This window comes from Prorops nasuta, unplaced genomic scaffold (assembly GCF_024137725.1).
Source record: "Prorops nasuta isolate Cenicafe-Biocafe unplaced genomic scaffold, Cenicafe_Pnas_1.2 PNAS00008, whole genome shotgun sequence".
NCBI lineage: Eukaryota > Metazoa > Arthropoda > Insecta > Hymenoptera > Bethylidae > Prorops > Prorops nasuta.
In genome coordinates this window covers 3,516,991-3,542,662 of record NW_027116805.1, presented here as the reverse complement: position 1 = coordinate 3,542,662, position 25,672 = coordinate 3,516,991, and the positions used below count along the sequence as shown (strand labels likewise).

Genomic DNA, 25,672 nt, shown 5'->3' with positions numbered 1-25,672 from the left:
ACAAGATGGCACTGTAATTTTATATTTAAATGCTTCGGTACACTCAAAAAGCTTCTCCATCAAATATTTCCAATAACTGGGGTTTTAACCTACAAACGTTTTATACTTCAATAAAAATAATATAATATGAGAAAAAAAACGGTACAACCTTTATTTTATTGTACACGATTTATTGCTATACAGTACTCGTTATTTTCAAATAATAAAACTAATGAAATAATTGGAAAATTATATTTTGAATAAAATGCAGTAGGAGAAATTAAATGAAAATAGATGGATATTCTATCAGATACATTATAAAATTGAGGGAAATTTGTGTAGAGAGGAATTGAAATAATGAGATGAGAAGTATGGCGTGGATATTTTAACTGAATTTGTGTAGTTCAATGTTACAGAATAGACGAGAAGCATTTGCTGAGTGGTTGTATTAAGTGGAAGTGTCTTTGAGTCCGCAGTGCGGACTTCCCAGACGGGACACCACGTGTGGGGCAATATTGAAATTTTTACTTCGCCACGTGTCGCAGTTTATACACGGGCCTCTATCCTGTACGTAAATATAGCATAAATTTCAATGGATGCTCTAAGCCATCGAGAAATACACGGAAAAACTGCCGGCTGACACTAGTTTTTCCAGGTGAATTTTTCCAGAGGTGCCCTTAGTCGTAAAAGATCCGTTTCTGTATTGGGCTCGATAAATAAAATATTTTCCATTATTTTTTATAGCCTTTACGAACAGCTCGATGGAATTGGCTCCACAGTATTTTTTTCAAATATCTTATAATTTGATTGGCCGTATATGGCAAACTTTATCAGGCCAACTACCCATGTATCCTTAAAACCTTTGAATTCTTATAGTTACTTCTTTACGTTTCCCTTTTTACTATTTTGGTTTTCTATCATTTTGCTATAAATCATCCAATTCTAGTTTTCTTTCGTCAATAGGAAATCAAATTACATTAATATAGTGATTAAAATCACGATATTTTCAATGCTATTCGGATGGTCCTCAAGAAAATTGAAGCTATTTTTAAATGTAATAGTAAACATTGATATAATTCGAATTATTTGCTACACACACACACATGTTACGTCGTTGAGAGCTGTTCCTAAAGATATTAACTTTCTTCAAGGGTTTTCTCAAGTGACGTGTTATTTTTTGTACAAGTTTGGCTGGTTAAGACGCTGGCAGCTTTTGCTTCTTCGCGACGCTCACGCAGAAAGGTGTAATGAAAAAAAGTGGTAGAAGTCAAGCTCGTAAATCTCGCAGAGGTACCTCGTCCAGGAAAGCCAGCAGTTAAGCATACACTGCTTTACCAGCTTCCTCAGCATTTTATGCGTTTTTCTTTAAATCGTACTTTAATCCAGAAGGGGAAGAAAATATTGGTAAAAAGTATCTTACACCCTCCAGGTATCGAGCAACAGCCAAAACTACCCCTGAGCTCTTCCTTTAAATTCAATTTTAAACCGTATTTACTCCTGCACTACTGCAGTTTTCTCTACCCAACCAATTCTTATTCACCTTTTCATAAAAACCTTCTTTTCAGCCCTATTCATATTTACCTTTTCATAAAAACATTATTGTCATCCCCATACAAATCCCTTGCAACTTTTCACAACTCTTACTATATTTTCTTTACTAAACTATTTTTTGTATCTCTTTATCCGCAATTCCTTCGTTTGTTTTGTTTAGAAGCTTTTATTTACACAAATTTTCAATAGTATAAGGCGTGCTCGTTCTTATGAATAAATTTATTGGATTAGCTCTAATTTGTAAGGGCACGACCGAGGAACTGTCCGAGGAGATAGGGAGGATATCCTTTTTCGTGTTTCTGACTCTCGTAAATAAGGATAACTCGATACCTACAATCCGAGAGAGAATCCCTTTACTATTTTTCAGCCCGTAAAACCGATTCGTTCTCCTCTGCACGAACTCCTCCCGCCAATCAACATCCTACGGGACTTTCAGGATCTTTTTACATCGGGGCAAAAAAAAAATAGAAAGGAAAAAGCGATCATCTAACGAAGGGCCCCAAAACATCTTGGATATCCTTGAGAAACATTGATTTCGTACAAAAAGTCAAAAGCTTGTCCAATTTTGTAGATATTATAAGTACACTCTACTGGATCTTTGTGCCAAATAGAACTTTTTTCACAAAATTATTGGCTTGAAGTAAACTATAAAATTTTGGTATATTCAATTTTTTAAGTTTTCTGCATCAATTAGTAAAATTTGAAAAATAATTCACATCGATCCAGCCAATTTTAAAAGATAAATTTTGAAAAAGTTGCATACTTGCACAAAGCTTCGGAGTATGCGATTACAACTATATTATATCAATTTCATAAATTAATAATAATCTATCTCTCGCTAATAATTTGATTTTACTACGTGCTGCAACAGAAATATTCCTCATCGAGTGTCACGTTTGGCCATGCGTGCATATTTGTGGTTGTTACATAGATTCTTCTTTTTTTTTTAAATTTCGGGGATTTGGTTTCCAAATTAAGGTAAATAGGGGATTGTTGAAAAAGGCTGACCTTAATTATTGGAATAATTAGAAAGCAGCTTAGTTTGGAAAAAAATCTGGCTGGCTATTTTCTTGGATAAACCACTGAGAGAGTAGAAAAGCCAGTAATTATGAATAACTTGGCTGGGAACAAGTTAAGCGCGCATTAAAGGTAAATTGGAGTAGGTTCGCGTATTGCGTTAAATTTTCTAGCTGGCGGAGGGCATTGAGCGCACGCAGAAAAGTTTAAGTAGCTACTTTGATTGAAGCAGCCCGTGCTACCCGTGTAAATTATCATTATGTTCGAAAATCGTTTAATTCTTCGCTCTATTTGAATAATTACAGACTGGGTGAAACTAATTGGCCGGGACTAATTGCCCAATTAACGTCAAGGCAAAAAGTTGGGATTGTTTGAAGAAAATTCAAGAAAAGTGTAAAGTTTTATATATCATAGTTATCAGACTGATAGGTCACTAAGGGGTCTCGTTAAATTTAATCAGCAATATTATTTGCCGTTACTCTAGGCTCTTCCTGGTATTATGGGATCTTATCTTTTATTTGGGACATCTTTACCGCATGTTGACAGGCCAATAGGTTTCTTCTGCAACCAATGGCCGTTTTGCCTTTCTGGTGTGACGTTGCCAAGTGAATTTCAGTAAAATGTCGCTTCGGTATCGCTTTACGTGCTACGTTAAAAGCGTGTCACGCGACGTTCCATCAAAAAAACAGCAGCTAAAGTCGCCGATGTAGCGTTTACCGAACGACTCTTGTCTCGAAAATATCACCCTTACCATTTCAACGTACTTGTCCCCTTACTGGTTTTATCTACTCATTTTCCACAAATATAATTCTCTTTAAATTTTCACACAACAGCTCTTCTCCCAAAATCTCTAGATCCGACCCAAATTCTTTTATAATTTTCAAGGCAGCAGCTAGTCTACTATAAGTCCTTTAAATACTTTTCTAGAATTTTACCTGTGTGTGTGTGTGTGGGTGAGTAAGTTTTTTCCTAAATGCCTTGGATTTCCACTTCTTGTAGAATACTCTTTATAAGGCTTGTGAAATCCACCTGGTATTTTAAATTGCTAATTTGTTTTAAGCTTATAACGAATAAAAAGAAAGAAAACCTGAAATTTCGTTGCGATACATTTTTTGAGAGTGTTTCGATTTATTTTTAGCTTGAAAAAATTGCTGACAAAGATTTCTTAGGAAAAATCTAGTATTTTATTCAAATTTTATCCTTGTTAATATAGTACTAAAGTGCAAAAGCATTCAAGGTATTCCATTTGTTGGGAGGAAAACATCGCCTAACAAAATTTTGCGTTGGGATAAAAATCAGCAGATTTGGTGCTCGCTTTAATTCACCCGTTTAGTTTGCTCGCATTATGATAAGCTACAGAAATGCTACAGCCCTACTTACCCCCGTCAACACTATAGTATAAGATTTTCCTCTTCATCCCACTTTACAGCCTCATTTCGCCTTATTCTCACCTTTCCAAAATCACGAAAAGCTGGTAATGAAAAAAACATGCAAACTTAATTAAACGCATAAAAACTGTTTTTCTTTTCCAAATATTTATTATGTTTGTACAAATGATGAAATAAACTTTGTATTAAAATTAATTTAATATAGAATTATAATACGTGTAATAATTATTAATTAAGAAAATTCAATAACGCCAAAGTTGCCTGCATTATGGCGACACACACAGAAATTCTGTGGCTCGGTTAACCGCAGAACTAGCGGCCCTTTACCTCCGCCATAAGACCTTCTCCATCTCCCTCGAACCCTTTCTCAGTTTTCTCGTTATCTTCCAACGAACGAGAAACCACCGCATGGTCTTTATACAGATTACAGAAAGTCATTCTGCGAAATTGAAAAGAATATCCTTTTTTAAACAAATGTTTACAACTTATCAGCATCACACTTTCGGTTAATTATTAACACAATTACGTGAATTGTACAATTTAATCTAAACAAGAGACAATCAAATATCAATTAAAAGAAGGTGAAAATTTTATGTGGAAATAATTGTGAATTTTTAATAACAATTTCGGTTTTAACTTTATTCAGAGGAGAAATAACAATTTTTGAGCATCCAACTTACTTGAGAACACTAATAACATTGGTACGTAAAAATAAAGAATATCTAAGGTGGATTTAGAGAGTATTCAAGGATTCTCGCAGCTTTTACTGAATTCCCGATCGAAGAGACAAGGCAAAGCTATCTCACGTGACGTTTCGCGAAAAGGGAAAACCAGCGTAGATCTTTCTTCTCCCCGCGTAAATGGATATCTTTCTAAAAGCTTCGTAGTTTTTTTGTGTTACAGACGAAACCGCCGTTTGCCACTGACAAGCCACAGACAACCGGCATGCAGCTTTTATTACTATCCCGGAGAACTCGTGGAAATTTTAAAACAGAAAACAAACGTGTCTAAAACTATTTCTATCTTACAAGACATTGTAACAATTATTCCATTCTCCTCTCCCCACCCTCCCCCTCTTATATTACCTTTTCCATTATTTTCTTTCTGTATTCTACACATATTTATAATTTTTTATCTGTTCATCCCATTACAGTGTCCTGCCCTATTATTTGTTTTTCATTACTTCATTTTTATCAGCATGAATATCTGTTTCACTTTTCCACCTCACTTTAGTCTTTCATTTTATTGTTGTAATTTATCTCAGTGTTTTTCCACTCTTTTATCCCATTTATCTTCACTTTATTGTGCTCTACCATCGTATTTTAATAGGTTCTCCCAGCATTTCATTCTATTATTTCATTAACGCCTATATATATAAAAGTAGAGCAGGTTAGCGAAATAGGAATTTTATGTCGTAGACTTTGTATTACACACTGAGCGTCTTCCTAGTTGCAGGTTTTCCAGCAGCTTATTCAGTAAACCAACCACGTAATTTATTATTTTATCTCCTTACAACGTTTTTTTTTATCGAAAACTCGTCAAAGTCTGCAATAAAAGCAGCTAGGAGAAGAGCTGGTACCAATAAAGCAGAAGGGACAATAAGTAGTGCATATACATAACAAAACCGTCGCCGGCATATTCATAACAGGCGATCGTCCGTTAAACGCAGCTTGATGAGTCCCTATTACAGGACGTTATAAAATCGATCTCGGCCTGTAAAAATGCATTACCCCAGAATGAGCGACGTTTTACTTTATGAACATTCGATAAGTTTGAACGAGTGTCAGTCTCTTGTATTATAATTATTGACTTATACCACTAGCTCTTATATTCTCATCTCTCTTCTTGTGCTAATTCGAAAGCGAAAGAATTTTCTCACAAAAAGTACTGCGCAAAACATTCCGGATCTGCCGAGGCAAAAAGTTGAAGAAGAAAAGTTGAAAATTGCCGGGACAAATTACGAGCGACTAACTTTTGGCGAGAATTTCAAATGGTTTCGTCTCCTGGCAAATGCTTTATAGCCTAGATAAATTTTACACGTGTCTTTTTTTTTTTGTAATTCTTCATTATCATGATAATTTAAATTTTCACGGAAGAAAAACGATTTGCAATAAACAATTGAATTTCGTTATAACAAATGCATCGTTGATGAAACGTAGAATTAGTGGAATATTTTCTATGAGGATATTAAGATTTCGTAGGGTATTTTTGGAAAGAATAAGCAAATGTGTTGGTCTATTTAAGAAAAAGGTAGAGTGAGGTTAGCAAAAGGGAAGGAGGCAGGGCCAGACAAAGCATAACAGAGGAAAGAGCTTTGCTAGAAATTCTCGTTGAAAATAACGACGAGGCCTTCTATAGCATAACACTCCGGTGCACGTATGAGCCTTGGCAGTTAGAGATTATGCAATTATATATGTAATTGAAGGATGTATTTCGTAGTTCTAATTGCAACCGTAGAGCTTTTGAAGAGCACCGCATCGGACTGGTAGACCACCGCCACGCTGGTTTAGGAAACTGTTGGCTCACATAAGATAATCCGATGTGTCAACAAGAACCTGCGGGTACCTATGCGAGTCGGTTAAAACAGCACGTACGAAACCGATATAACCACCCCCATCAGGCCTCGGCAATCCCTACCTATCCCTACAAAGCCCTACCCATCCCCTGCAAACTCCTGCCTATCCTTACAAAGTCCTATACCTCCTACCCATTCCTACTCCGTACCTGTTCCAACACACCTCCAACCCTTCACCAACAACCCTCTCACACCAGCAATAGATTTTCACACTTTCGAAATCCGAGACACAGAATTGTAAGGAAATACTTTCAATTTACAATATTCCTTGAACATTTTTCACATTCCATCCACGACTCGCAATATTGAATTTTTTCCCTTGGAAATTCGAAATCAATATAAACGTACGACCCTTAAATTTCTTAAGATATTTGAGAAATTGTTTCAAAGAATTTTTGAATGCTTTCGCTTTATTTTTACATACCTTTTTCTTATCTTGTTTCTTAATGGTATCTCGTGAAATAGTTGATGGATGTTTTCAGTGTATATTGTTGAAGCATAAATAAGATCCGTTTAGGTCAGAATTTCGCGTTCACAGAGAGTACAAATGGCAGAGAACGATTGGGAAAGGCGCAATATTGAGTGTTTTCGAGACTAGGATCCATTTTTCCCAAGAAGGCGATTCTTCGTTCTGTTTTTGTCCGTTTGAGTTGGAGCAGAATGGATTTTTCAGAGCCCACTCAAACCCCAGCAGTGCCAGCTCAACCGAGTGAAAGCCTCGCTCGTGTTGTAGGAAAGATAGAAGGCTGTAAAAGTTTTTCGTGAATTTACTCTCTTGTACATACTCTTAGATGAGGCTGTGCAATTACACTACTGGCTCGATGCTCCTCAGAATTGTTGAAGTAAACATATTCTAGATATTTAATTAATTCAACTTTCATACATTTTTCTTATACCAAAATGCTCTTATGATTTAAAAAACCATGATTATTTATAGTAATTATAAGATATAATTGGCAATGTTCATAAAATCTCGAAAAACATTTGAATAATTATCTTCTGACACATCTAATAATAAAGATCCAAGTTACTATTATCGTCCTAAACAATGCTGATCAATTCTGAGTACTTATCATTGACTATGACTACTTACGATTATCCCCATCCCAAATAACTACTTCACCCTTATGATTCCAGCAGACAGTGATTCAGACAAGTATGGATAATCATTCTATAAACCCTTCAACGACTTTGAACGATTTAATTTTATATATCAATTGCGATATGAAATATTCATTTATCACTAAATATAGCAACGAATACAAATTTGCTTGTTAATTGCAAATCATCCGAGTAAAATGAAATAAAGTTAAAGGATACGAGCTGAAGATTCCAGCAGAGAGAAATTCATTCTTTTCGAGTGTACGTATGGCTCGGTACACAGTATTGGTTTTACTATAATATAAACAACGAAAACTGAGAATAAGCTTGCGCCAGTGGTTTTTGGTGCAGTCGAATGAAACAAAGAAGAAGAGTGGGGTGGTGGAATGCGTGTCAAAGATTCTGGCTAAGGCGAATTCATTCTTTGGGGGGATGTTGATTAAAATTCCAAAACATGCCTGGTCGTCGGAGCGCAAAGTGCACTTTACGCTTGTGTAGCGTCGTTCGTTTCGTGGATTTGCCATTTCGTTGAATCGAAAGAGCCGTGGAGCATTTGCAAAGGTGAACGTGTATCGAGAATAGTGGGGTGGTACAAAAAGAGGGAAGTTGGATGATACAGTGAGGGGGTGGGAGATGGTAGAATAAGGGGGTAAGTGGGATGATTCAGTAAGGGGGTAGTGGGATAGTACAGTAAGGGGGTAGTGGTTTGATCGCGTATCCAACCCAATCGATTTGCATTTTGGCCGCGTGCAATTCACCCTTTTGTCATGCGTCGACCGCATCGTTACGCTTGTCAATGTGAAAACAGTTTCAGGCAGAATTCGCGTGGTGCTGGAAAATGAACAAAGAGCTCGGGCACTTTCGTTTTAAAATGATCCCTAAACTATCTGATAATTGGATCACTACTCAAACTCAATAAAGCCTTCTATCTTTCGTTACCCTTGATCGCATTCCCGCACCCTATTTGAAGATCGTCTATTCCCGTGTATGATGTAAAATACCCCAAAATTCTTTCAATACGGTTTTTGTATTTGCGTCCATAGATTTTTATTAAATGAAGACAATGATTTGCAAAAATAGAAAGTCCAACGTTATATACCTACAACGGTGGATGATCAATTATTGACCATACTACTGATTCGGTGTAAAATTCATCATTGGGACTTTCAAGATTTATTCAATTGCTTTGATTATAGAAATAAGAATCTAACGAGAGAGATTGAGTGAAAAATATGGTGGAAAAGTTTTGCAAGTGAGTTTATTATTTTTACATGGGTAATTAAAGAAATCAACTTAATTTGGCAGAAGTCAGTGTTTTGCCATGGTGTCTGTTGCATAGTAGCGTGCTCGTCACTGTTAAAAGGGGGGCAAGAGTTGGGGGATGGTTTTTGGGTAGCTCTGGGGCAGGGGGATAAAGGGTGAAGAGATGGGTGCGCAGTGTGGTTGGTTTAAAATGAACAAAGAGGCAGGAAGGAGTGCTGTGGAGAACTCTCGAATTTTGCGGGGCTTTTGAAGCGTGAAACGTCACGTGGCTAGCCCCACAGCTTTCGGGGCTTAATCCCAGGCTGGTTTAACCTCGGTTTTGTGCTACTCTGCCTGGGCCCATAAACAATGAGCAGGATTGACGAACTTCAAAATCCTAAAACCTTGTCAAACTCTATCTCTTTTACAAGCTCTTGTTTCTTCTCTATTCTGTTTGTATTTTCCATATTTTTCTCCTCGTGTACGTTACGTATCTCCAAATACTGAACATACTATGCTCTTCTATTTTTTGTAGTATTTCCCCTCCCCCCGCCTAATCTACTCTTATTTTCTGTTTGTGACCATTCCCTCCTTTTTATCCTGCATTTAAAATAGACAACATCGAACGGTCAAACAAATAAAAAATGCTACACACCCCCTGATTAATTTACTCAATTGAACGAATTGGGCAAAGCAAATGAGCTCGATCTATGCTCGTCGACTGACAATATTTATTTCACTCCAAAATCCATTTTATGTTATTTGGACGACCATCTGCTCTTACCCTATTAGCCAAAGCATGGGTTGTACTACTCGAAATTAATTCATTGGTCAATCAATCTAATTAATCGCTTTAAATATTACATTTGTCTCCCATAAAACGTTTTACAATACTATTTTTACTACTTCATTATTCTTTTCGCTAATTTATCGTCATTTTGTGAATAATTACATTTTACAATCTTACTTTGATAATTGTCGCCACAAATGCTTATTTCTTGCAAAGGGATAGAACTCGTTGAATATACGTATTAAAGTTCTGTTCACGCTGCTGAATTTAGAAGTCCCTATGTTTATCGCAAAGACCTTAAACAACGGCAAATCCCCTGGGATTTGCCCAGAGAGAAAATCGGTGAACAGAGCTGACGATGCAAATTGAATTAGGTGGATAAATTTTGTCTACCCTTTATAATCACGATCAAGCAATTTTTTCAAACCATATCGTATTTGTAAAGCGGACAGAGCGTTTCGTGTTAACAGCGTCAAATATCAAACACCAAAATTTGCTAAAGTTAATAACAATTATACGATCGAATTAAATCAAAAGGTACAATTCAAAATTGAGCAATAATTGACTTAATTATATTTAATTTTAAAATAAATAAGGAAAATTAATTTTAGGCAATATTTTAACACAGTTAATTACTTTATAATCAACGATTAATATTATTTGAGGAGGTTAATCAGTGAATTGGATTTTCTGTTTCAGCACGTATCGAGGAAGAGAAAGGTGTCACCAATGCCCAGATTCTCTGGTCGGCTTGCCAAGCTTTAGCCAGAGCAATCAAGAGTTCACCACCGGGAAAATCTGCCGAAGATTGCATTAGGCCTTTGGAGCCTGAAATCCAAGCAGTACGTAGAGCTGCGCGTAAGTATTTTTCTTAAAATCATACTAATTATATAATAGCTGTTTATATTTTACAATGCAGCCTTTCATTGGTGCTGCCTAATGACACGAGGATAATAATTACAAATAAAAATTCTCTATAATTATTAAACGATTTAAATAGTCTAAATAAATAGTGGTGCTACAAAAATATAAGAGGGGGCCAAAATTCGTAATTTATAGAATCGAATCAGTGTTTTTTTTACGGAATTTTTCAAAGGTTGCACTGTATAATTGATAGGAGTTACTTTTTTAAACGCTATGCAAAAAGTTCAACTTCTCATGCAAGACTAGCACAAGAGAAGCAGTCGTTCTATAAATGCATTCTTTTCAAACGTGTTTATAAAACAGCTGCTTATCACACGCTATACACTTGCATACGAAATCGAGTTTTTTTCCATGCTCTCAAAAAATGTGAAGTGCAATGAGTGCGAAAGCTTTTTCTTTTAATTCGTGTAAAGGTTGTTAGTTGAAAAATGTACTATTTATTTAATTTTATTCCAATAAGTTGATGCTTTCTTCTGGTGAACTGTTTTTATCCTTGTTTAATTTATTCTGGCTTAAGAGTGGTCAGAGAGTAACATTTTTAATCCAAGTAATGAAAATTTAAAGGGAGAATTGACCAGTGGTAATGGCAATAATGACGTGGGCTTAGTATTTTATACGGTCACGTTTGTGGCCAGTCTGTCCCGTATGAATTTCGTACAAGATTTACTGCATAGTTGGAGGTGCAGATCCATAAAAGCTGGCCTGCCAACGTTTGAACGGTTGGATTGCCAGTCTAGCTCACATTAATTGCACATCTGTGCGCTTGTTTCACTTGCCCAGTGGCCCAGCAATTCTCCTTCATTCCCAATTTATTTCCTTCGTCAATCTCTTCTCTAGAATTTCAAGAAATTTACTCACTCTCTTAATTTCCTCTTTCATACTCTAACAACTTTAGCATGCCCAACTTATTCACCCTTCCAAACAAATTACTTTATACTATTAGTCGTAAAAATGTAAATTTTCCTTCACGGAAACCCTACCAATTGTAGGTCTTACTTATATAAATAAAAGAGCCAACTATAAATTTCCTATTATTTAATTTTACTAAATTTCATAATTATCTTATATTTATAGCCAAAGATGACCCACTAGTTAAAGCAACAATCCAAGGCATTCCTGAGGAAGCGGCAAAGAGGGGTGTTTATCCAGAGAATGCGCTTAGAGAAAAGTTCTTGAAGGTATGTTATTTCTCCTCAAGTATTTCAACAATTTTTTCAGTTTCCAATGTTGGATTCCATTAAGTTTTTCTGGTCAGTTTATTTAAAACAAATAACATGAATTTTAAGGTGGAGAAAGCAGCAAGCAAACTGGCATTGGTTCCTGAAACTGGTGCACCCTTGGCAATTCACTTCCTCAGTTATCTGCAGCACCTTCTGGTTTTCAAGAATGCTAATCCCATCACAAAAGAGGAGCTCGAGGATGAACCGTTCGACGTTGAGTCATTAAACACATATGACGTTCTTTGTAGAGCTAGGTAAGTCTAATTATTTCTCTAATCAGATACCCAATTCAACCATAAAATACTACTATTGATTTCTACTTACAGTCGAATTTTTCATACAATTAAACTAAATGAATCCTGATAGTTATAGTCTTTGCACTCCACTTTTCTTTTTCACCTAACTTTCTACGGATACATGAATAAATACTAAATTTGTAAATTTATTGTTCATTGAGTAATTAATTCACCAATATTTCTATTTTAACGTGGATTTCATTATTTCGAAGTTTCATTATTTTTTTACTGTGGTATATTGGTATCATGGAGCTGCATGATACTATTCCCGTTTAGCCTCACGTAAAAATAATGTTCCGGCAAATGAGATGAGATAGGCAGAAATTTAGTTTCATAAACAATATTTAATACGTGTTGGGGAGATGTTATCTATCTCTGTCTGGTTTATGGGGTCATAAGCTGGAAAATACCGTTGAGAATGAGCGGCCACGTTTAATTTTTCCCTACGCCGGGGAATATTGTGACTCACGGGGCTCGTATTAGTGAATTTAACGCGACTGCTAAATACCACTGGCCAATTTTCCAACGGAGTCAGATACAGCGCGAGTTCTGTTAGAAAATAACGCGAAATGTCATTTTGGAAAAGCTCTTTTTCATTTTATCATGGTATTTTTCACTCAAACTTAGTTTAAGTTAATTTCATAATTTTGTCTTTAGTTTCTTCCTCCAAAGCAATTTGTTTATTCGAAAACGATACAAATTCACCATATTCAGTTTAACTATCTTGGTTACATTTCTACCTCTTTCCTGACCTTTATAAATTCTTTACTTTTCTAAGTTCTTTGTACATTTTTTCAAATTATATTATTACGCTTGAGAGCTCCCACTTTACGGTAATAAAAAGCAGCAATCGCTAAAGAAATATTTTGTTAAAGCGTTGTCGGTGGAATTACCGTATACACAGACTTGGGAGTCTTCATAATTTTTTGCTTAACGTCTACAAAATTATCTTTTATGTTTCACGCTAATGAAAAATCCTGCCAATTCTCACCTTTTCTATTTTTAGTATTTGTGATTACGTATTCCTCTATTCGAGAATTTTTTGCCGAAGATTTGAAGTTTTCCAAGTTCTTCTTTTTAATATCTCTTTCTAGTTTCAAATAGATTTAGCATTTATTCGTAATTAATTATAAATAATATTAAATCTGAGACCAATTATATATGATTGTCTTTACTTGATATATTGACTGGAAATAAAGCAAAATCCCTTATTATTTCGTGAAGTGGCATGTAACAAGAAGATATCTACTTGAAAAATAAGTCATATCTAAACTGTCACTTTGTGTTGAAGCGGTCTAATTTGTTTTGCTGGTAAAACGAGCTGATAAGCTCCCCATATTGCGTGTTGAAATGTTCAGCCTGTATATCTCAGCAAATAGAAAATGACTGGCTTCTTTATCAAAGCCTGCACGGTGGTTATATATGTGGCAGGTGTTTTCGCTCTTCACTGTTGATGGTCGTTCGGAGATATTGCACCCCTCGGAATCCTTACTGGCAATTTATAGCTGTGAGAGTAGAAGCTCTCCTGTCACGTACTAGCTGTAAGCTACCATGAACCAAAATTATAATCAATCCCTATATTTGACCAAAGAAATGCAACTTTTTAAACTATTTTTGTCTCTCGTTAAAATTTTCTTATTAATATTATTACAGTTGCTATATTATTATTATTGGTGTCAAGGAAAATAACCGCACCGCTATTAAGAAATAAAACTTGGCTCTTGCGAGAAAGATCAGGTGAAGCTCTTTTGAAAACTTTACTCATATCAGTTCTCAAATCTACTGGGTATGCGGAGGAAGAGTAAAGGAGAATTTCAGTGAGGGGTAAAAAAGGATGGGAGATACTTAGCCTTATGGCCACTTCATGGGATTTGTCGTCGTTTGCTGTTCACAGCGAGAAAGTAGTTTCAAGTGCAAAGTATATATTAAATGCTTAGATAAGGCACAATCAGAAAGGCGTGAAAGTTTTTTGTCGTTTTTAACGTGTAAAAGGATATTTTCATTCGTACTTTGAAAGAGTTTGTTTAATTGCGAGGGAGGAAAAGTTTCGCACGCATCAAACGAATCAGATGGAAAAGAGGAAAAAAGGAGAGAATCCTAGTCTGATCAAAATTAAAATTGTACTACTAGCACGCTAACGTTACAGAATACCGGAAAGTTTCAGGAACTGCTTACTTTCACGATGCAAAAGGAGACTTAACGATTGAAGGATTGTTGGATTTAATAATAGCACTGGGGATCCTTCGTGCTACAGAAAGGAGCTTCTAAAATAATAATAATAATAATAATAATGGTGAAAAATGGTGTGCTATAGAAAAATGAATCTAATAGGAAGGAGAGACTTTAATGTCCACGTGATTAGGTTATCCGATGCACTCGAGCATGTTTACCGATAAAGTTGAGTTCCTTAGGGGGGTTCAGGTGATAAGGATAAATTTGCAGGATATTCTCCAGGAGCGGAACGTGCCGGATGAGGCTCACTTGGCAAGGTGTATCTATCGGTTTTACATAATACGTGGCTGGATGCTTGTAGCGTTATAATATATGGACGAGCACGAGGGGTAACACGCCGATATACAAGCCTGCCGCGAATATCGATGCGCAGCATGCATTTCCTACCCAGACATGTCCTGCAGAACTAATGGGTCCTTTGACAGAACGGACGTCATCCAAGGGACTTCTTACATTTTTTATAAACACCATTCTATACCGTTTTGAAATAACAACATTAGCCAGAGGCACCAGCTCCACTGGCAATTACATTAAACAATCTGCAAAATTCTTATATCTAGTTTAATTTATTCTGAATTATTTAAAGTAAAAGATGTTGTGAAAATCAGTAAATGTATTACAGGAAAATGCTCTTGTATGATAAATCTCTAAGGGATTTTCTGAACGTGGTCAGAAGTATATTCTTTAAATCTCCATTTAGTTAGTTAAAATATATATTAAAAAGTGTCAGAAACCTTGTCTCTTGTCGACTATTTCAAGCCTTTAATGAATGTTTGATTTGAAAAAGTTATAATGAAGAAACTAAAGATATAACGTAAAATTTAGTATCTATTATATTTTCATATGCAGTCAGACGTAAATGTTAAATCAGATTTTAATTACGAATTCTGGAGGGGGGGGGGGGGGGTTGCGGTAAGAGAAACTCATGTCGTTGATGCAGAACAGATGTTAAATTTTTGTTTCCCACTAAGGAGCCTCTCTGGCAGAAAAATGGTAGAAGCGATAAAGCTTGGTGAGAGAAAAGTGAAGAAAAAGCATTTTTTTCTTATTTCTTTTTCGCTTCTTGTGTTTTTCTCTTTTCCTCATTTTTCTTCTCCCTCCTTCCCTTTCTCCGTTCTGCTTTCTCTCCTTTCTCCATTTCCTTCTCCCAGCTTAATATCGAATCAGGAACCATTTGTCACTCTCTGCCTTCTGATCGTACGAAAGATCCTCCGCTTCCTGTTAAACGCGAGATAAAACGATATCATTTGACATTTTCGAGGGCGTCGCAAACAAATATTTGGTTCCCATTATCTATCGGTACAACGTTTGATGATTTTTGTTGTGCAATATTTAACGTCCTTTGAATAGTGAAATATTTGGATATGCATTCTATGCATTAAACATAAATTTTTTCCTGCGTAAACTAAATAAAGAATTAGAATAACATTATAAATATTTAAACCAATTATTGTTAATTCTTTTTTAGCAAAACAGCCGAGAAAATTCTTCTACAAATTTCTTTGATCCATCTTGACTGTTTCAATTTTATCCGCGCGATCTCCATAGCTGACAGCAAAATTTATGTGGATAGTTTTAACAAATAAACTGAGCCGAATGACTAGAGTTTAGCAAAAGGAGGGGAGGGTATTTTATTGGCGATGTAAGTAAGTTTAATTAGAAATACCTCGAGTGAAAAAAGGCAAATTTTAGCCGAAGCCCGAAAACTTCGTTCACCCCTGGTACTCGCTGCTGTTTCAATTATTTGTCCTGTACAGGGATACCTTCCGGGTTACCCAGGATGAGGAAACTTCGTGCATACGACTGTCCGGTACATTCTGTACGCCATTAAAACAGGCGGTAGTGTTTAAGTAGAAAACCAAGGGCTACAACTTCAACTAATTATGTATCCTGAATTATATCGCATACCTTCTGACGTAAATGCAAATGAACTCAACCTGACCTTATTAGCCCGACTCTGCGATAAACGCAATGACAAAGTTTCCGCAAACTTTGATTGGCCAATGAGTTGTCAGTTGCTTGTAGCTATATTTTTTCACGAATATTCTTGTTCTAAGTGGAAAAAACTTTTTATTGATGATAATCATGGATACATCTCTATTTTTTTTGTATGTACCCCATTCTTTGCTATTTCTAAGCGAATTGTAGCAGAAAAATGATCAAAACAGGGCGGAAGAGCGTAATTCAGTAGTTTTTAACATTTATGCTTGTATAGAGTATACTAAAAATAGAGGAATAATTGCTTGCAACAGTTTTTAAAAGGTTTTAGGAGTTTACGCTTGAGACTTTATTCGCAAGCTTAAATCACGCTAAATTGAAGTGGGGACGTAAACAGGAGACAATTTTCGGATAATCTTCGTGGTAAAGTTTCCAGGAACTTTGATTGACTAACTTCGATTACTCGAAACGTAATTAAATACGCAGCTTCGAAGGAACGTTCGATTTATTAGGATGATCAATGTTTATCTATTTTTTTAGGTTTGATGTGAATACTTTTATACATTTTTTCGACGAAAGAAAATTAAATTGTTTATCAATAATTGATCAATTTAATATTTCAAATGCATCGATGGATATTATCAAGTTGAATTTATTTACAAAAGGGAATAATTAGATATTATCGTTCCGTTGATTTAACTCGGTTGAGTAAGATTCCTTTCAAGAAGTTCTTGATCCTTCTCCGGTCTTGATAGTTTGGTTTAGTGAGATAGGCTATCTAACAGGGGAATTTCGGATAATCATGGAATATAATTTTGAGTTGGAAAATTTGCTTGGAAAACTTGAGGGATGGTCGTAGAAAACGAGGAGTTATCGGGATATAAGGATGGAGTTTTCGTGGATCCTTGAGAGGCGAATCTTCGTTGCCGATGGGGATGCAGCAAAACCGGATGTCGCAAACTGTTCCCGATCCTCTTGGAGCGTGACGGCTTGAAATAGTGAAAGGGGAGGGGGTGGTGGCGGTGAGGGAAGCGAGAGAAGAAGAGAAGGAGAGGCAGTGCAGTTGAGACCGAAGTTGGTGAACTATCGCTGAGAGCAAAACTGGAGCTGAGGGGTCAAGTGTGCCCGTGAAACTCACCGAATTCCAAACTCCTGAATGAAGTGACCAGCCGACGGCGTTTCTCAGATATCTGCACCCGACGGAATTGCTCTGTTGATTCTACCAGATTCAACTTCCGATCTCATAACTCTTCGTTTTAAAACGAAAATCTGTCTTTAACCTTTTTATTTATCTATCTTAACGAAGAAGCAACTAAATTTCTTAGCTTCATCTCGACATCTTTCGAAACATCAAGATCAATAATAATTGAGGTACAGAAGAATGATAAGAATTTTTTATAGATATTCGTAGATGAAGAATGTGTGATTTTAAAGGTTGATATTTTGTTAGCAATTAATATTAACTTATTCTTCTTTGACGATGTATAAATGCTTGTTTTTATATTATTATCAATAATTTTTGTTCTCCAGGGAAGAACATTGCGAAATAGTGAAACTTTTATTAGCAATATTACCCCAAGAGCATTGATAACTTACCAAGCTAAACTTCCGGTCTCCTGGTGCATATCCACACACTATAGTACAATCCAATATCTTCACCTACAGATATTATACCTTTGATGCCTTTGAACTGTTTGTGCATTGGTTGACAGATGCCAATTTCTTAGGTCGATATAGGATATTAGATCCATTGGTTAAATATTTGTTCGTCAAGACTGATTTAAATATAAAATTCAGACCCCTTTCGTATAATTATGCAGTACACAATAGTCGGTTGAATAAAATATCGTTAATGTATTGAATATAGAAATAGTAGAATATTTTCTTTAAAACTTAATAATACATTTCTGTGTTCTTACACTAGATACGATGGAGTAAAGTTTGACTTTGACTTTTTGTTTCAGGTACTGGATCGATCACGGTGATATCAAGATGACCTTGAAATATATGAATTTATTGAAGGGAGCACCAAAATGCATCGCCAAAGAATGGATGAACGAGGCGAGAATTTTACTAGAGACGCAGCAAGCGATAGACACGTTACTTGCTTATGCAGGTGCTACCGGTTTATTATTCATTAGTCCTGGAACCTCACCTAAGGTCAGTCCTTAGAACACTACATGGAAGTAGTCAATGACGAAGAGTGCTTGTATAATAATTTATAGATTTTGTACAAAGACCTGTTTAATGCCATATAGTTTTTTGCCATCATCCGCTTAAATTCAACAAAGATTCGTAAATAAAATTGCTCCGCCACGAAACGTCATCACTGGAATATTAAATAAAACACTCTAAATCATCGTGTTTTGTATTTATTAATTTTATTGTAACTATAAAATTCGAGATTTAGGCTTTTACAATTCGACATTTGCATCATATTTTTTTCATTTACGTATATAATGTCAGTTTTTAGATCAATTGTTTATCAATTTCAATTAATAAACATTTTAAAACATTGATTTGTTGATAATAAATCCTACCCTGCAGTAAAATATTACGTTAAGTGCTTTATTGATTTTATTTCAACAGAATGAAATGTTAGTTTTATTGGTAAGGATGCCTGATTTTAGAATTTAACGATGGCTTGGGTTGTGGAGAGATGAAATATTTGAATGTTTAAATCAATAAAGCAGATTTCATATGGGAGATAATAAATTCAGTACATTCAGGCGCATGTGGTGTCGTAGGCCAGTATGTCACCTCTCAGACGGCCCCTTTACAGACTGGAAAGGCATTTCCGCAACTTTGTCACTTTGCCAAACTGCCGTTTAGATGCTGAATCCGAGCTCTGATTGGTTGAAGGTTAAATGCGAACCAATCACCAAGTAAGTTCCACCGCTAAATGGCAATTTTGCACCGGCGACCAAGTTGCGGAAACTACTTGGCCCAAGGCACATCATGAGATATTAGAATCACCATTATTATTCTGTCCTACTGCTGACAATTCTACTCATATATAAGCATACCAACAAAAACTCCCAACTTTCTAACAGAAGTGTTACTTTCATTAAAAAGTAAGTTACACAAAGCAATTAATAAAATCATAGTAAACTGTATTACAGCTTTTTACCATTATTTGTCAATTATAAATTAACATAATTATTTGCTGTACCTTTAAGAAACTTTCAGTATTAGAATCATCATGATTATTCAATTTTCTTTAAAACATGAAAATTATAATTTTGTAGAAATAAATTATTTTTTCTTCGAGGAATATAAAGAAGATGATTCGATGTTTTGACGGAATAAATTATATTTCATTGCGATGTAAAGAGCAAGTTTCGTACGGTAGAGCTATAGATACAGATTTAAAATTACTCGATGTAACTTTTTCATAGCTTAAGGGAAAATATATAGGGAAAGTTGTTAAAATTATAAATCGATATCTCCGTTCATTTACATTTAGAAAGTGATGAATTTTGATTTATTGTTTCACCGATTTCTTTTCTGTTCTTGGCCTTGTTTCAGAAGTAATAGCAGTCCAAGCGGAAGTTAAGGGAAAAACGAAAGTGAGAAAGATCAAGAAAATGAGAGAGAGAAATCAATAGTCTAGCGAGCGACAATGAGAGGATTCAGACGAGCGGGAAATGAGAAAGTGAAGAAAATATAGAGTTTGCCAGCAATACTTGTACAGTGACCTTTATTTTTAGTGAAAAAAAACAAAATAATGGTGTCAAGGGAGAAGAATCAGCAATGACTTTTTACTTTGAGCACCCGAGACTGGATATGCACGTGAAACCTTGGATGAAATACAATGATAAAATGTACGAACATACTAATTCTGAAATGATGTAAAATTCTGTACTATTTAATGTAGAAAGTCAACCTGTTAATGAACTTTAAATTCTAAATTTATAAAAAAAATTGTAAAGTTATAGAATTGTGAATTAAACAGATCTCCAATAAATATGAACAAATCAGCGACATGGAACGTACGATTATTTATCAAATTTATTTAATAATATAAGAGAAGAATAAATTGAATAGGAAAAACACACAAGGGGATGCTATGGCCAATAGGAATAGAATTTGTTGATAATGGTAAATTGTCATATAGTTCGTATGTTTTATCAGAATATTTTATCGACTTCAAGTAATACAAAAATGGCAGTAAATGATACACGAAAAATTTCAACCAACCGAGGAAAAAAGAATATACAGTTCTTATACTGGGGGAAAAAGAAATTGGATCCAAAGAATTTTCTATAAATTTCTAGAAGGACAACTAGATCAAAACTAGCAGAAAAAAAAGAGAGAGTTGCGTGTCCTAAAGAAGAACGAAGAAGAAGAAGATTGGAAACTTTTTTCACACGTAAAGAAAACTGACATTGTGCTAGTAGTGACTGAACGGAATAAACCGGCGAAACGTGAAAAGAGCTGTTCGAATTCCTAATTATTTCCGCTAGCCGCTCGGCCAGTACAAATCCGCGGGACTGCGGTGGTAAGATGACACCAGAAATGGCACTTTGAAATGTGAAAGAACAAAACTAAAAATAAAACCTTTTATTTCTGTTAAATTAATTCAATAAGAAATGCTAGTACTGATTTTCAGCTACCTTCTTAAAAGACCATTTAAATCATTCATTTTAAAAACTATTTAAATTGCCATTTTCTGTTTTATATTTACCAGAGTCGCATTACTAAATAGAACATTAAAGGAAAATCTGGTAATCAAAATAAATTCCATTTTTCTTCTTTAAATTTTGAAATAAAAAGGTATACTCCGCAGTTAGGTAAGACTGGTTTTAATTTTCTTTGATATACAAAAATACTTCTGATGCTCATATAGATTTAATTTGATAAAATGACAATTAGTACTTTTATCATGAGAAGAAAATAAACAAAGTCGTTACGGGGAGGAAACGTTAAGTTTTACAAATAATTCCGTTTCCTTTAAACAAAGTGAAATTAAGCACCTTTTATTTATAACATAATTCACTGGCAAAAGAGTTTTAATAAAACATTGTTAAAGTAACTGAGAGTATTATTATCCCCTCCTACTCGTTTAAAGCACAAGTCACAACGATTCCCGGTAGACGTTGCATCGAATTTTCCTTGTCCTGATTTACCGCGGCGTGTATTTAGCGAATTCGTTATTATTCTTTTAACTTGATTCTAGTTGGAAATCAAACCACAATTGATTCCGTGCCAACGAACGATGTTCAGTTTAAATTTTCAAGGCCGACCTAAACCACAGCTACAGTTACAATGAGCATGCAATGGGAGTTCAGTTAACCAGAACCTCATTTGCAAAATGATATTCTTCTTTCATTTCATTTATTTGCTATTCATTTCAAAATGATACTTACTGTTTCAAAGAATGTTAACTTTAAGATAAAAGTTGATTAACCGATCCAGAAAAAAGCAATGTAAAATTCGTAAAATTCATTTTCGAAGATTCAAATATTCAACTTGTTGGCTTTCAGCCAATTTAATTAAATTCATCCTGTGATTTTTCTCTGGATTCCCTATTTCTTTAAAATTGTACTCTTCTTCACCTTTTCTCCTGTTCCTTTTTTTTACTAGGAGCTAATCGAACACGAAGTCAAATATATTTAGTCTTCTTTGTTTCAACCACATCCAATCTTTGGTCTGATAGCTTCTATTGTTTTACGAAGTTTATTCACTCTATTTGATTACATTTTCTTACAGAAGCACAATATTGTTTACTGTATAATAATGCTGCAGGATGAATTATTTTCTTAAAAACAACAGTAATTGTGTATATAATTAATTACACATTAAATATATATTAGAAATATAATTTAAATTAACTTTCCACATTTTTCGAAAACTACGATGGTTCTTACAAGCTTCAAGCAATCAGTGTTTGATGCGGATTGTTATTTGGTGAAGTTTACGTGCTGAATTATTTCTCAATGTGTGCAGTGACAGTATTTAGCTTGCATCTGTTTGGATTTGACATGTGGATTGATACATGCATACAGCAGCCAATCGTCAGGATATAATACGTTTGTAAACGTGACTAACTATTCCTAGCCACTGATATTGATTGCTGTCGATAGCTACGTGCAATCGACACATTCCTAATTCTAAGAAATACTTATGCAAACCCTATTTAGTTAAAAATTCCACTTGTCCATTACTGTCATATTACTAGAATCTTTAAAAGTCTTTGGACAAAAAGGAATTAATATGAAAAACAGAAACATATTAAAAAGAGGGGAGGGGGGGGGGGGTTATTCTTAAATATTACCACATTGTCTTTTCCAGTAGACCCAGTTGCTTCGCTGCTCCGTTAGATCAAATTTGTCATAATTTGCAATTATTAACCGAAGAGATAAATTTACCAAACATTTGGAACAAATAGTTCATAAGATTATAAGCTTCTGTTTATTAAAGTAAATAATATAATAAAATGGTAAATGCTATTTTCTAGAACGTCAGTGAAAATAATAATACTTATTTTACATTTGCATAAAAAAAATAATGATAGGATTATTTAAAAATGTCCCAGTGACGTCATAGATGGCAGTTAGCTAGGTTTAAAGCAAAAGATATGTAACTGTTGAATAATTAGCAGATGGTTAAATGATAGATATTGAAATAAATTTTATGGAACGAGGTAAAAGAAGGGGGTGTAATCTGTAAGCTCGACAGATTGAGCTTTCGGACAATATCCTTCAAGTCGTATATAATATTATATCACAAAGGCGAATTATCTTCGATCTTCGTGGGCTGTTGAATAATCCTGGATCCAGGATCCTTAATCCCGTCCAGCGAAATCTCGGCGACAAGCGCCGGCAATGAATGCCAATGCAATTGTTTCGGACACGGGCCGCTTGATGTCCAAAAGCCTCCAGTTAATCCGTATTCAATTCTCCATTATCTCTCACCTTCTCTCTCTCTCTCTCTCTCTCTCTCTCCCTCTCTGATTGGCCTCTATCTATTCGCCTCTATCATTCTTCCTCTTAACTTCCTCGGCCTACTCGTATCTAGTTGTTCTCGTCTGCCCATTTTCCCAGTTTATCACTTATTAATATACTCTCCCCTCCTTTCTTATAATTTAACTTTGCATCTCACCTCCCCATATCTCCTCTTCAACGTGCATCCTTTCTCATCTTTCTCTCATCCTCTCTGTCGCTCCTAATCTTCCAATCTGTACGCAGTGCAGCTACAAGCAACCCATTATCGTAAACACGTGCCTACCAAATTGATTTTAAATCAACGCGAAGCATGCTGCTTATCCTGCGATCCATCGACAAGGATTAAACGTTCTCCATTGTTGTAAATAATCGTGCCAAAATAATTCTTTATCGAGCTCTTTTAAGATTTATGTAATAATATGTTTCCAGTATAAAAAGTCAAATTTTCTCATAAACAAAGCTTTGTAATGAATAAATTTAATATATTAATAGATTATATCAATTTATTGTTTTAACATATGTTTTTTCTTTCTACTTATGTTTTTTTGATAAGTTTATTTAATCATTATTTAATTTATTTTTATTTAGAATAATTAGTAATGTACTAATAAAGCAGTAGAGTTTAGTTCAAACTTGAGGTAATTCACTCTGATGATACATATATCACTTGGTTAGTAAATATAACATGGAGCATGGGTGTATCCTGGCAAGATCGACGCAGTGGGAAGGATCTTATACGCTGTAATGTCGAGCACGAACAATAAAGTTTTATTAGACCGGAACTGTTTTCCCCCATTAAATCCGCGAGTCGATGCAACGAAATGGAAACTGACGGTAATGCGAGCACCTTTGCCAAAGGACCTTTTTCCTATATCGAGTCACAGCTTAAGAGAGATAATCCACTAGGAAAATTTCATGGAATTTCTTGGTTGCCATTTGACATTCCGCACTCGACACCAAATCACCTGATTGGATTAGATTATATCTTATTTTTTTTCACTTTTAACCTCTACTCCGATTTCTCAATCGTAAAAACTCCAAATTATTTTCACTGCAACATCACAAATTCTGAATATTTCATACAAATATACTATTTAGTTCCTAAATTTTGTTTGATTAATTTAAGTTGTCAATTAATAAATACTGTAAAATTTATGATAGATCCAAATTATAATTTTAACAATTTTGCGTTGATGAGAAAAGAATCAGTAGATTCAATAGATGCATAGGGAAATTAGTTAAACCTGATATAAATCAGGCAAGCGAACTGAGGAAAACGGATAATTATTTTTTAATATTTAAAGTGGTCCTTATAAATTAAATTGAGTTTTTTTTTTAAAGAAAATGCACTATTATACGTCGTGTCTATTAAGAATTTTTTACTGACTTCTCTGAGCTGCCTGTTACCTTAGTTACTCGTTATCCCCTTTCAGCATAATTAACTAAGAAGCTCTTCCTAAAGGTTTTGTAGTAATTAGCGACGGGTGATTTACGCAATTTTCCAGAAATTAATTTTAATCTTTATCAAGGAGCATTATTTAATAATATTACCTTCTCTCTCGATTTCTCTCTCTTATTTGTACAAAAATTCTCCATTTACATCGCTATAATCTGACACCTACGACAGAGCCTTTTAATTAAGTTATTACAGTAAACTACACTATTACATACGTACTAACGAATAAATATAAACTAGTTTGCTTTTCTGTGTAATTAAATTTCTTTTGATTCTCAAATTTCATTCATTTAAGAAAACGTAGTTATACTTTTAATTTTCAGCATATTTAACTTATTTGTTTTTCGACTTAAGAGGTATCATCTTACAACGATTAGTGATTTGTGGATTACATTTAACAATTCAATTTATATTGTATGCTGCATTGACCCTTGTCAGTTTTTAGCTAATTACTCCATTCAGTTATTACAATCCCGACTGCTATGATCGTTAGGCACTCTACTAATGTAATTGTTAATCAACTTCCCTTTCTTGAAATAGACTCCCAGCTTGAAATAGATACTGCCTGCAATCAAACCGTCTCTTGTTCGAATTTACTGGTAAAATCAAAATTTCATGAAAACTTCTATCTGTTCAATTTATTAAACAAATTAACACATATTCTCCCTTACATTACTGTAACCAAAGAAAATATTAAAAAATCCATTGATTAAACTTACAAAACTGAATAATAAAAAATATTGTTCTACCCTACAATAAGAGTAATCAATCGACTTTCTGTTATTATAATATTACAAATCTTAATTATTTGTATTACTTTTTTAAATGATAAAATAATTAATTTTTTCTAACTTGTGTGGAATCATAGATGGAATTTTAGGCGAAAAGAAAAATGTAAAATGTTATGTAAAACTATTCCCAGCCTCATACGTAGACATTATATGAGTGTAAAAAGGAGGTAATTTCTTTTTTTGATAATTTCATCATTTCAGATCATAAGATGAAAGCATGGAGTG

At 34.7% G+C, this 25,672-nt stretch overlaps 1 protein-coding gene across 2 annotated transcripts in view; it reads left to right on the top strand.

Moving 5' to 3' along the window:
* Window positions 1-18,742, top strand: part of Mitofilin (inner membrane mitochondrial protein mitofilin) — a 31,714-nt gene extending 12,972 nt beyond the window's left edge. For both annotated transcript variants that reach the window (XM_066730258.1, XM_066730257.1), the window contains 4 exons: window positions 10,343-10,501; window positions 11,642-11,745; window positions 11,854-12,041; window positions 18,218-18,742. In XM_066730258.1, coding sequence (XP_066586355.1) covers window positions 10,343-10,501; window positions 11,642-11,745; window positions 11,854-12,041; window positions 18,218-18,425 — 659 coding nt within the window. In that variant the 3' untranslated portion in view covers window positions 18,426-18,742. The remainder of the gene's footprint in view (window positions 1-10,342; window positions 10,502-11,641; window positions 11,746-11,853; window positions 12,042-18,217) is intronic.
* Window positions 18,743-25,672: the final 6,930 nt, after the last annotated feature.